The 13,298-nt window shown below is 36.5% G+C and overlaps 1 protein-coding gene across 1 annotated transcript; it reads left to right on the forward strand.

Moving 5' to 3' along the window:
* LOC18611419 (L-type lectin-domain containing receptor kinase IX.1) lies at positions 8,453-10,745 on the forward strand. Its single transcript, XM_018116521.1, has one exon. The coding sequence runs from the start codon at positions 8,585-8,587 to the stop codon at positions 10,538-10,540; it is 1,956 nt and encodes a 651-aa protein (XP_017972010.1). The 5' UTR covers positions 8,453-8,584; the 3' UTR covers positions 10,541-10,745.

Below are 13,298 nucleotides of genomic sequence, written 5' to 3' on the forward strand. Positions count from 1 at the left end.
TTTTTAAGAGATAAGATTTCCATCCAAAGATTGGAGCGTTCCACAGGGCAATTAGGAGCATATATGTTCAAAAAGGTGCAATGGAAATTGATGGGTTTGATAGTTTCAGAGATAAGAATATACCTTTGATTAGTGATAAAGGAACTGAGGTCAAAGAAACTGTTAGAGCAAATAGAAAGCAAACCCCCAGCTGTACCTATAGCTCCTGAAAATTTAAAGGAAAAGTTATTGTCCTTCCATATGAATCTTGGAAGGTTGACCTCAATTTTATTCTTTTTTGTTTCCTAAATGAACAACATCTCGGGATTTTTAGAAGAGACAAGTCTTTTGACAGCCCGTCTTTTGATTCCGAACTCGAGGCCTCTAACATTCCAAGAAATGATGTTAATCATTAATAATCAAAGAAGCCAAAAGAGAGACCTGCATTTAAAGTTTCCCTTTCTCAGTTGTGACCAAAGAGCTCAAGAAGTGGTTGAGGACAGTGTCTTGGTCATCTTCAAAAAGAAGTCCCAAAAGAGAACTAATCTCCATCGTGGTTTTAGCTTCCTTGAGAGTAAGAGAATTCTTTCTTTTGGTTGATTCATTTGAGCTTGATGGGCTATCGAAAGAGGAGATCCGATCATCTTGAATCACTACCTTACTCTTTTCAGGGCGTTTCCTTATCTTTAGGCCCTTTTTTGTCAAACTCCTTTTTCTGTTCTGTTTTTTGTCGACATTGGTCACCTTCTTTAGCTTCCTGGATTTTTTTGATTGAAAAATGGCCTTTTCCTCTTTTGATTTCCTAGCTTTGATTTTGGCTTTAAGTTGGGCAAGAGGGGTGAAATCACTGTTAGAGGAGGGGGCTTCCATTTCACAAGAGGGAGGTTGACTAGAATTAAGGAGTGCTTTTTTGTTTCTGGCAGCAATACGGTCTGATTTCCTGGTGGGTGTGGCTTCTTCTTTGTCCTTGCCTTTTGGGTTAGGGGTTGGCGAATTGCTTTTGTTTGGATGGATTTTCACCTGGGCTTCCTGGATTGTTTTGTTTGAAGGGTCCATTTGTTGTAGTTTTTTTGTGGCTAAGTCAAACTTGGGGTGCTGTGGGGTTGAATCTGTAGGTTTCATGGTTTGAGTTTGTCTTGTTGTTGGGTTGAGATGCATACGGCCTGATGGTTGAGGCGAGGTTGTGGGCGATCTTAAGCTATTGTGAGAGTTGTCGATTTGGGCCCAAATTAGGGTAGGAGAGGATAGTCTACTATTACTACTCATTAGGGAGCTATGACCGTTTTGAACTTTACAGGGCTCTCTGCCCAAGTTCTAGTACACTGCCATGTCCCTCCCGTTTGAATTTGAATCACTGTTCCTACTAAGCTGCAAGTGCTCTTATCTAGGTGAAGTTGCAGGTGAATCGCCGATGGGGCGAGGTTTAGGGAATTCCTTTATATCTTCCTCTTTTATGGAGAGAGTAAGAAGATGACCATTAACTTTGAAAGTGATTGCGTGAGGGATGACACTGTTTTTTTTGGTAATGATCAGAATGCGAGCAGCATCATATCTTCTCCTATGAGCCGTGTCATCATCAGTGAAGACATACGATCCCCATTGCTCACCTATTTCTCTAAACAGGCATTCCGTCCATAGGTTGATGGGAACTCCTTCAATCCTTAGCCAAATCATCTTGTCTGAGGTTGGTTGAGCATCCTTCCATGGAACAACACTTTCAAACCAGAGATTTAACCATGCCCTGTACTCTGAGGTGTAGGCTTTAAAATCTTCCATCATACAAAAAGTAAGGAGAACATTCTTGCCGCCCATTGGTTTAACAATGCACTGATATCCTTCCTTTGCAAAAATGCCTTGAAGGATTTCATGGTGGACATAGGTTGAGAGGGTCCCAACTGCACTTCTATTTAGCCATTCAAACTCTTCCTAATCGATATCAATGGCGCAGCTGATCTGTGCTGGAGGTCGCGTGGGGCTTTTGTTTTGTAAGGCTTCAAGGTAGGTCTTTCCGTCCCTTGGAGAGTTAGGACGATAGCGTTGGGGTGGAGGGTTTTGATTGGTTTGATTTCTTGGTGTGTTTGGTTTGCTCTGGACAGATGGGTGCCCGTTAAAGTGGGTTTTCCTTCTTTGATCCTAGCCAAAGTCAGCTTTCTTTACCATTAAATGGTATCCATCCAGCTTTCTGCCGTTGCTTTGCAGAATGGCTCTTTCCATTTCCCACGTCTCTTTGTAGCGGACAAAGGCAAAAGTGGTGGTTTTGTTGGGATTCTGTTTAAGTGAGATGAAGACATCACGTACTCTCCCATAGACATCAAAGAAGTCTTTCAATCCTTGTCTAGTCACTCTTCTGCTGAGATTCGCGACAAAAATGGAGTGAAGGGACGAGCGCCAATTGTTGCTGAGGTCTCTTTGGAATGGCTTTTGGGTGGTTGTAGAGATTCGTGGTTGGGGGATGTGCAGAGGGGCCGGCTGGAATGGTGGGTATTGGAAAGTTTGGGTAACACCTCCGTTATGTGGCCAGTTGGGGGGTGGGGCCGGTAAATGGTTTGGTGGGGCCAGAGGGTGGAACTGGTTGCTGAGAAAGTTGTTCATGGTAAGGATAGGCTTTTTGTTGGTGGGGGTTACTCCGGGAGGATTTTGTGGTCGGACGATGTGATAGCAATTCCTGCCTCCAATCAATTGATTAGCCTTCGTCAACTCCACTGTAGTTACTGCTTCTTAGCTGAGCTTGATACGCAAAGTTTGGGTGGCTCTCATTCTCTTTTATTTAAACTCTGTGTTTTGGTGTCTTCCTGCTCTCAAGTCTCTTTGTCCCTTCTTTAGTTCTATAGTCATTAGCTTGGTGCAGAGTTCCTCCAAAAAATCTTGAGCTTGTTCATCCTGAATGCTTCTAATAAAACTAAGTCTTATCTCGGGAACATAAATGCATTTTCATGGGAAAAATATTTGATAAAATTTGTGAATTTTATTATCTGTAAGCCTTTCAGCATCATTTATCCTTCTTGATTTTTAAGTTTTAACCAAAAATTTAATACTTATCAATAGTTAATACGTTAAAAGTATTTTTTAATATTAAAATCCTTAAAATATCAAGCAACCTTTCATTTTATCTTATTTTCTGGTATTCCAAAACTGTTTCAAATAACAGTATTTTTTTTAACTTATAATTTGTGCGTACTGTCTTGCTAAAAAAAAACCCTAGCTTGAACCTAAAGAAGTCTTATTTGCCTTGCTCTTTTGCTTTGCTTTCATGCCTAGCCTTCCAATCCGAGCCTTAATTTCTCCCTCCTTCTTCCCTTTTCATTCTTTCACTTGGCATTCTTTTATATATTAAATACTTCAGTTCTTTAATAAAATGGTTAGTTTTTTTGCCGTTCTTTACTTCTTTAGTTTGCCCTCTTCGGGGACAACGAAGCAAGTATCTGGATTTTCAATTTGGATATGAACATCCCTAAGCATATTAAAATGTAATGAAGGATGGAAGAATCTCAAAGAATTTGGTGTCTACAAATCACTACTCCCTTCTTGTTGCAGCACTCAGCAGTCAGCAGCCATGGGTCTTTTACTTGGGTGAGTTTTCTTCCTTTGAAAGGCAACAAGAACAAACCCCATTAATCTCTCTAAAATTTTCTTTACTTAAATTTTTATTCTGATTGATTAATTATGTCAGTATATTTCTTTGCACATTTCTATTCGAATATACGTGGTTGTAACTTGTTAATCTCACTTTCTTTGTGACTAAAACTCAATTAAAGTCTCATAATGTGTCTTATGTTAGTAAGGATTATCGAAAACATAATTGTACTTTCCTAATATTCTTGCTTTAGTACCGACTTTCAGACTCCATGCTGGGTTTGGCCAAAATAGGAGCTAAGTGTATAGTTTTATGCATTGTTTAATTTCAATAGAAGCATCAGGAAATTCGGGTTCTGAACTATATAGTATGTTTCTTATTGGTTTCTTTCTGGGAATGTGTTCACACCCTGCAAAATAAGAGATTGTTTATGTTGAAGTTTATTGACTTCATTGTGTGAGTGCAATATACGGACAGATATTTGTTGTTAGCCAAAACTCCTAGGTTACTGGGAAATAGGGTTCTTTAGCCATAACTGAAAGCCAAGTTGAAGGGCAGACATGATCATTCCATCATGTGGATCATTGGAGATTCTTAAATGCACTATTACAGTTCTGTGGAAGTAGCATGCTAAAATCCCCCAGATGTCTTCAGTTAATGTTCCTGTAGAAAAGAAACCATGTACAGGAATAATTTAATTTGTTCCATTACAATTTCAATTGAATGTCATATGTTAGTCATTGATCAGAGTCAACTCTATTAGATTAGAGGAAAATTACGATGATTTCTTCTAACATTTATTTTATTGGTGGATCATTACTTTATATCTACTTGACATGTCTCAACTGCCTCAGCTGATAATCCAATCATGTTTGAAGATAGCAGGAAAATGGACACCACCCTTTGGAATTTTTTGGTTTCTGTGAGCTCAGTCATCAATTGCATATATAATATATAATGTAGAATCCTCGAAGCAAGAAGTTTCAATTTTATATATATATATTCCTTTTGTGGAAGAGAGATCTGTCAATACTTGGTTTAATTTTATATGTAATTCCAATGTTCAGGATCTACCGCCGGCAGTAGTTTCACAAATGCGGCTTTTCTATATGTATGATTCAAGGAAATGGTTCCCTTTCAGCGTGAAGCTTCCTTGAAGCATGCCTAAAGCTGGCAGGTGAAACTTCAGCAGCAAGTTAACTATTACTAGCGGTGTTATATACTTTTACAAGAAAGTTTGAGGTCCCACATTTTTTAGATTAGGCAATGAAGGAGGTGTGGTAAAAAGAATGGCGATATGCTTTTCCAGGTTTCTGACTAACCTGGCATAGAAACATCAAGGCATATTGAACTGGTGAATTAGGTGTAACGACGCCAATATATTTTTACAAGGATTCTCCTTATATTATTCAAGTCTAACATTTTATGTCAACTTATTGATGCTTCATAATCGACAAAAGGAATATTCTTCAGATATCCTTATTCTTTGCAAAATACTGACAGATTGGGATGGAGGGATTTTGAGAGTTTCATCTTGAAGAAGAGGGTGTGATTATCAAAGAGCTTAGTCCCGCTATAGTTTTTAATTAATACTATGCCGTTGTGATGATTTATGTTTCGTGAACAGGAATGATTGATAGGTTTTGGCTATAGGAAAAAGAACACTTTCAACAACGAACACGATTGTATACTTGTCTTAGTTTTTTGATAATATTATCGGCTGTGGGAAAGCCCATTCTTTTTCTTTGTTAGAAAGAACAGATAGGAATCCCCAGGAATTTCGGCTTCAATTAAGATGTGAGCTGCACAAGATCAACTCTATGAAATTATTAAACAAAATTGTTTAAAGTTATTACTCTATCTAGCTCCTTTTTTATGTACTCCAACTGTCTTGGAAAAATTCTAAAATCTGGTTGACCCTTTGGCTGAAGTTGATAACATAGTTTCAGGGTCTAAATTTGTGTCATGCGAGCTCACTTGAATACCGGGACCCTAAACTTAAAAATGAGTTGTTGCAGATTGATCTTAAAAATGATCATTGGTGTTTTCATTTCAGTTTAAGGTTGACTCTTCTGTACCTACGGAAAACATGCTATTCTTTATATAATTTTCTAGGAAAATGATTCAATGTCAGCGATGCTTTTCCAGGTAAAAACTAAATTAGATAGCTGACCTGAGCCTTAGCATCAAGATTTAAGCTAATCCTAGCCTCATCATTTATCAATTATAAGCTAGCCACTTTCAGGAGTAGCGCTGCTGAATTCCTTTGCTCTTAACATGGCCATAGCCTTTTATAACATTCTTATTTTACACCTACTTTGTTCCTTATTTTTGCTTCTTCTTTCTGCCAATTCAATCAACTTCAGTATTCCTCGCTTTGACCCAAATGCAAACGACATGCTCTATCAGGGTGATGCGGCAGCTTCAGTTGGAGCCATTGAATTTAACAAGATCAATTATCTATGTCGTGTTGGTTGGGCCAGGTGTGCTGAGAGCGTACGTCTCTGGGACTCGAACACTGGGAAGCTGTCTGACTTTATCATTTTGTCTGTTATGCACGTTGCTTCGTTGTACTGGTTGTTGAGTATAGTACACAGGTGTTTATGATGTATCGTCATGCATACTCAGTTTCTAATGCAGTTTAACACTTGTCTCTTATGTTAACAGGTGTTAAACTTGTATAATTTGTATAAATATTTTTGCTCATGGTTGAATGAAATGTGTGAAGAACCTTCAGCACATTCCTCTCTGTTTTTCTAGCCTTTCACTTCTCTTTACGAGAGCAATATATGTTATCATCTGCTTTGTTATAACTTCAATTTTTCTTCTCTCATAGTTTCTTTACAGCTTTCACAGTGACGATCCTGCTGATGTACTGATTACTGACAATGCTACTACTAAGAATTTAAGCATGTCCTGGTCCTACAAAAAAACCAATAATCCAAAAGAGAATTCTAGTCTTTCTTACCAGATTGATCTGATGAAGGTTCTGCCTAAGTGGGTAATGGTTGGTTTTTCAGTTGCTACAAGTTAGAATGTAGAACGACACACGATTCAGTCATGGGAATTCAATTCAAGTTTGGATATAAAGGAGACAAGTGGAAAGAATGCAAAAAACACCATAATTATAATTGCCACTTCATGTAAATTATATGTAAAATTTTTTTCTAATATTCTTTTCTTTATGTTTCTCGATGATAGTAATAACTATAATATACATATAAAAAAGAAATAAATTTGTGTGAATAGCTTATGTTATGTGTCTACTAACCAATGTAATAGTTTAATTTTAGTATCGAAAGATTAAATTTACTACATTTATTATTTTTATTTATACATTTTACATATTTAATATAAATTTAAATTAAATTAGATAAGAATTTATAATAATTAGTCAAACTAAACATAGACACGATCGCTTAATGCTGAAAATTCAAATTTGTAATAAATTTTATGACCCATAATATAGTTTCTAGCATATGGCAAACGAAAGTAATACCTTATAAACCTAAAATTTGCATTAATTTCATATGATCTTTTCAAATTGTTTTACGTAGCATTTAAGGACTGTTATTATTATTAGAGATAGTGTTCTAAAATTTTTTTAAATTATTTTAAAAAATTTAAATAAATTATTATTTTTCTATTATATTCAAACAAGTCTTTATACTTTTATTTTAAATCAAATAAACCCTTATAATTAATAATTAACTAATTATCTTTAATCAAAATATTATTTATCATTTTATAAATACGTAATGCTAAATAAGTGAAAAATGTCACATAAATATATCATTATATTACGTCATCATCTATTATGATATATGAATATGTCATGTCAGCATTACGTGATATAAAATTATAAGTAATATTTTAACTAAATTAACCATTAGTTATGATAGCTTATTAGGTTCAAAATAAAAGTATAAAGCTTTATTTAACTCAAAATAAAAATAAATGATTTGATTGAACGTAATAAAAAAATAAGAATTTAATTGAACAATCTTGAATAGTTTAGGAGTTTTTTTAAGTATTATGTTTAGTTTAAACTTGTGATTCTATGTCATGTGATATGTTGACATACTATGATGGATGATGGTATAGCATATTGATTTGACATGCTAACATGATTATATAACATTTTTTACCGTCCACATTAACATCATATGGGTATAAAATAATTAGTGATATTTTTTATTAATTGTAATTAGTCAACCATTACTTATAAGAATTAATTTGACTCCAAATAAAAATACATAAATTTGATTGAACATAATAAAAAAATAAATATTTATTTAAATATTTTTTAATAATTCAAGTATTTTTTCGAGCATTATACCATTATTATTAACGATTATTTTGATTTGATTGTTTTTATTATTGCTAATTGGATTGTTAATAGCAATTCAAATTAAAAATTAAAAATTTACTTTATGTGATTGCTTTCAACCTAAGACCTATAAATAGGAGATGTCTTGAAATGCATAGTTTGCATTTCAAGTTACTTTATATTTGATAGAGACTAAAGTTTTTAAAGTTACTTTAATGCTTTTTCTTATTATCGTTTTCTTGACTTTTTAGTTTTTATATTCTTCCTAACCCCGATTTCATCATCAGAAGATTGATTTCTTCTTTCTATATTTGAAAAACTTTTTTTTTTAAACTAAAATTCTTTGATAAACTTCTCTACCAAGTTTTCTGAATTGCCGGTCAATTTATTCAAACCTTTCGACCTTTTAAAATTGCTATAAATATTTACTAAAGAAACAGTCAAACACTTAGACAGCTAGCGCCTTGGAATTTTTTTTACTTTGCATACAAAAATCACTTTGTTTCTCTATGTATTTTCCAGGACAAAATTATAGTTCCATTTCAACGAAGCTTCTCTGAGCTTCATACAGCTCTGAACTTTTTGGTACTTGGCAGCTGAAATTTCTGCACCAAGTCATCATAAAAATACCAGCATCATTGTATAGTGTTTTTAGAATTCCTTTCAGTGCCGAGCTGCATCTTTCCCTCCTCTCCCTTGCCATGGCTGCTGGTTTATACAACTCATTTTATTTACCCTTTATTTTCGCCTTCTTTCTTTTAGTTTTTCCATCGGTCAATTCAGTAAACTTTCAGATATCTCGCTTTGAACCCAATGATGACAGGATTCTCTATCAGGGTGAGGCAAGCCCTTCCGATGGAATTATTAAATTTAACAGTTTGGGCAATTTGTTCAGAGTAGGATGGGTTACATATGCTAACAGGGTGCCGCTATGGGAGCCTAAAACAGGGAAGCTTTCTGACTTTAGTACCCGTTTTGCCTTCAGCATCAACATCAACAACCTTTCTAATTATGGTCACGGATTTGTCTTCTTCCTGGCTCCTGCTGGATCTCAGATCCCACCAAACTCAGCTGCTGGGCGTCTGGGCCTTTTTAACACTTCGCAGTGGGTTTCGACTCTGGGCCAAGTTGTCCTGGTTGAGTTCGACACTAACAAAAATAGTTGGGATCCTGATCAACTTGATAACCACGTGGGGATTAACAACAATTCGATCGTTTCAGCCGTCTACACCAGATGGAATGCAAGCATTCATAATGGAGATACTGCGGATGTATTGATTACTTACAATGCTACAACTAAGAATTTGAGTGCATCTTGGAGCTACCGCGCCACCAATAATCCTCAGGAAAATTCTAGTCTGAGTTATCAAATTGATCTTATGAAGGCTCTACCTGAGTGGGTCATGGTTGGATTTTCAGCTGCCACAGGTGTGAGTACAGAGCAACATATTCTTCAATCGTGGGAGTTCAATTCAACATTGGAAAGAGAGGAAACTGGTCGAACAACGGCAAGAAATGTTAAAATAGTGGAAGGTACTGTAGTTGCTCTAGGTGTTTTGGTAGCTGGGACCGTCATAACACTCATCATTTTCAGGCAGCGGAAGAAGAACATGAAAAGAAAAACAGAAGGGACGGTAAACTTAACATCAATCAATGATGACCTCGAAAGAAGAGCTGGACCTAGAAGGTTTTCCTATAGTGATCTTGTCTCTGCTACCAACAATTTCTCAGAACAAAGAAAGTTGGGCGAAGGAGGGTTCGGTGCGGTTTATAGGGGTTACCTCCCTGATTTAGACATGGTAGTTGCTGTAAAAAGGATTTCAAGAGGGTCAAAACAAGGCAAAAAGGAGTATGTAACTGAAGTGAAGGTCATTAGCCAGTTAAGACACCGGAATCTGGTGCAACTAATTGGTTGGTGCCATGATAGAAGTGAGTTCATACTCGTCTATGAGTTCATGCCAAATGGTAGCCTTGATTTCCACCTCTTTGGCCAAAAAAGTCCACTTTCTTGGCCTGTCAGGTATAAAATATCACTCGGATTAGCGTCTGCACTTCTTTATCTTCATGAAGAGTGGGAGCAGTGTGTAGTGCATCGGGACATCAAATCTAGCAATGTGATGCTGGATTCTAGTTTCAATGTTAAACTCGGTGACTTTGGGTTGGCCAGGCTCATGGACCATGAGCTAGGCCCCAAGACAACTGGGTTGGCAGGGACTTTAGGCTATTTGGCTCCGGAGTATGTAAGCACAGGTAGAGCAAGTAAAGAATCGGATGTATATAGTTTTGGAGTGGTATTGTTAGAAATTGCTACTGGAAGAAAATCTATTCATCGCATAGAAAATTTTGAAATGGGATTGGTAGCGTGGGTTTGGGACCTTTACGGGCAAGGAAAGCTTCCTTTGGCTGTTGATGAGAAGTTGAACAAGGAAGTTGATGAGAAACAAGTGGAGTACTTGATGATTGTTGGACTGTGGTGTGCTCACCCTGATTGTTGTTCGAGACCCTCGATCAGGCAAGCAATTCAAGTTCTCAATTTTGATATAGAGAAGCCAAATCTTCCTATGGAGATGCCTGTTCCTACGTATCTTGTACCTACACAATTAGTCACCAGCGAGGAACCTTCGTTAACTAATTCAAGCATGGAAGTGGGTCGTTAGATTCGATTTCCCTACTAAGGCCCTAGAACATTTTAATTGTTTTGCCTTCTGAATCTATCATGTAATTACTAAAATTGAATTTGAATGTATCAACTCGTAGAGCTATTGGGAGATGTTTTGATCTCTTACAGCCAAAGTGATAGTATATCTTTTGTAGTCCTTTCTTGATAATATAGTGATATACAATAAAGACAGAAAGATAGAACTGGACTGATTCTCTTTAGTAGCAGACTATCCTGTATTTGTTTTTGGAATCAATGGAATATTTCAATTATTCAGAAAAGAAAGATCTTTTTTTGAAAGTTGGTGTTTTATTGATAGAAGAGCTAGAATGCCATGTTGGGTCTTGAACTTTATATAGTAAAAGACTCCTTTTGGCATTGAATCTAACATACAGTACTTGGAACTATGACTACAACCCAATCGAAGCAACTCAAAACTAGATGGTATCATCCTCAGAACAAAAGAGCAGCCCCTAAGCAAAAGAGTTTAAGCTGTACCCAAAGAAGAAGTTGAAACAATCCCTATCCAAAAAACAGTAAAACCGAAAGTAAAAAAGCATCCATATCCTTATCAGGATCCAAGGAAACCCCTGTCATCCTCAGCAGTTGGCACACAGAAAAAACCAAAAACTTGGATAGAGGCACAAGCGTCGGCCTTCTTAATCAGCTGACCCTCCAGATTTTTCATGAAGCTCTCATTGCAAGAGGAAAATCCCCTGCTGCCTTTACATTCTCATCAAAGACTGGAAGCATCCCTTTTTATCAAAGACGAGATATAGCCGAGCAACCATTTGAGAAGAACTGGATGAGGGATTAAGTGACCCCTTCAAAACGGCAATCAGCATCAACCCACTTTCTGTTAGTGGAATGATTTTAAGAACAAATGACTGTTGTAAAATGACTCTGTTATACAACAATAAAACAGAGATGAACAGAGGATGCAAAGCTCACACACATCTTCATTAAAGAAAGCTAATAAATATTACATATAGCTTAGAACTTAAAAAAAAAGAACATAACCACCTGCTGAAACGTGGTTTACAAATACTAGTTAATAAACTAAACATAAAACATCCATGATCTCATGACTTAGTTACGGTTTAGAGAAAGACACAGCAGACACATAATAACTGTATATATCTAAATTGAAAAACACATGTCACTTGGTCAAACATTATCTTCAACACCCTTCCTTAATGCTTGCATCTTTAACCATCAGCATTCCTCGGTTGAGTTCAAATTTGCTCTGTGAAGTGCCTTGGTCATGATATCTGCAACTTGATCAGCCGAGCAGCAATATTGAACCAGAATTTCACCTTTTTTCTGTGCGTCTCTCAAGGCATGATATTTCACGTGAATGTGTTTAGTTCTTCCGTGAAAAATAGGATTTTGAGAGATGGATATAGCTGACTTATTATCCACAAACAGCTTGGTGGTTTAGTCTGAGGTATACCAAGATCAATCAGCACCTTTCTTAACCAAAGAGCTTGATTTGCAGCATCAGCAGCTGCCACATACTCAACTTCAGCTGAGGATTGGGCTACAGATTCTTGTTTGTGTGAATTCCATGAGAAAACACCATTACCAAGAGTGAATATGTATCCAGAAGTACTCTTAGCATCATCAATACAGCCTCCCCAATCGCTATCTGAGAATGATACAAGATCAACAACATTGGATCGTGTAAACTTGACACCATAGCTTGAAGTGCCCTTTAGATACCTCAGTAATCTTTTTGCAGCAGTGAAGTGTGACTTGCATGGCTGCTGCATAAACCTTGACAAATAACTAACCGAGAACATGATCTTAGGTCTAGTTGAACATATATACAAAAGACAGCCAATAAGACTTCTATATTCACCAAGATTACTGAGTTTATCACCTACATCAGTAGGTAATTTTTCATTAGCGACAAGAGGAGTAGCTATTGCCTTGCAGTTGTTCATTTTGAATCTATTCAGGACATCAAGAATATATTTCTGTTGTGTTAAGTGAATACCATTCCTGGTCTGTGATACTTCAAGTCCCAAAAAATACCTCATCAACCCCAAATCAGACATATCAAACTCTTTCTGCAAATCTGCTTTGAATTTTTCAACTTCATGACAATAAGCACCAGTTATCAAAATATCAACTACATATAATGATACAATTAAAGAGACACCATTACCTCCTTTTAAGACATACAAAGTTGCATCATTCAAGCTTTTCTGAAATCCTTGACTTTGCAGATAAGAGTCAATTCTAGCATTCCAAGCACGTGGTGCTTGCTTTAAGCCATATAAGGCTTTATGAAGCCTATACACTTTGTCTTTGCCAGCTTCAGCTTCAAACCCCTTAGGTTGTTCAACATAAATCTCCTCTGTTAGTCTACCATTTAAGAAGGCAGACTTAATATCAAGATTGAATAGTTTTCAGCCAAATGCTGTAGAAAGTGCTATGAGTAGCTTGATTGTATCTAACCTTGCCACGGGAGCAAAGGTGTCAAAATAATCCACCCCTGGCAATTGAGAAAACCCCTTAGCAACGAGCCTTGCTTTATACTTATTCGAAAACCCATCAGAATTTAATTTTTTCTTGAAGACTCATTTGACTCCTATCACTTGTCTGTGTTTCGGTATGTCTACAAGTGTCCACGTCTTGTTCTTCTCAATCATAGTAATCTCTTCCTTCATAGCAGCTTTCCATTCATCATAGAGTACAGCTTCATCAAAACAGTCAGGTTCGGAGATAGCAACTTGACATCTATCATAAAT

This window comes from Theobroma cacao, chromosome 1 (assembly GCF_000208745.1).
Source record: "Theobroma cacao cultivar B97-61/B2 chromosome 1, Criollo_cocoa_genome_V2, whole genome shotgun sequence".
NCBI lineage: Eukaryota > Viridiplantae > Streptophyta > Magnoliopsida > Malvales > Malvaceae > Theobroma > Theobroma cacao.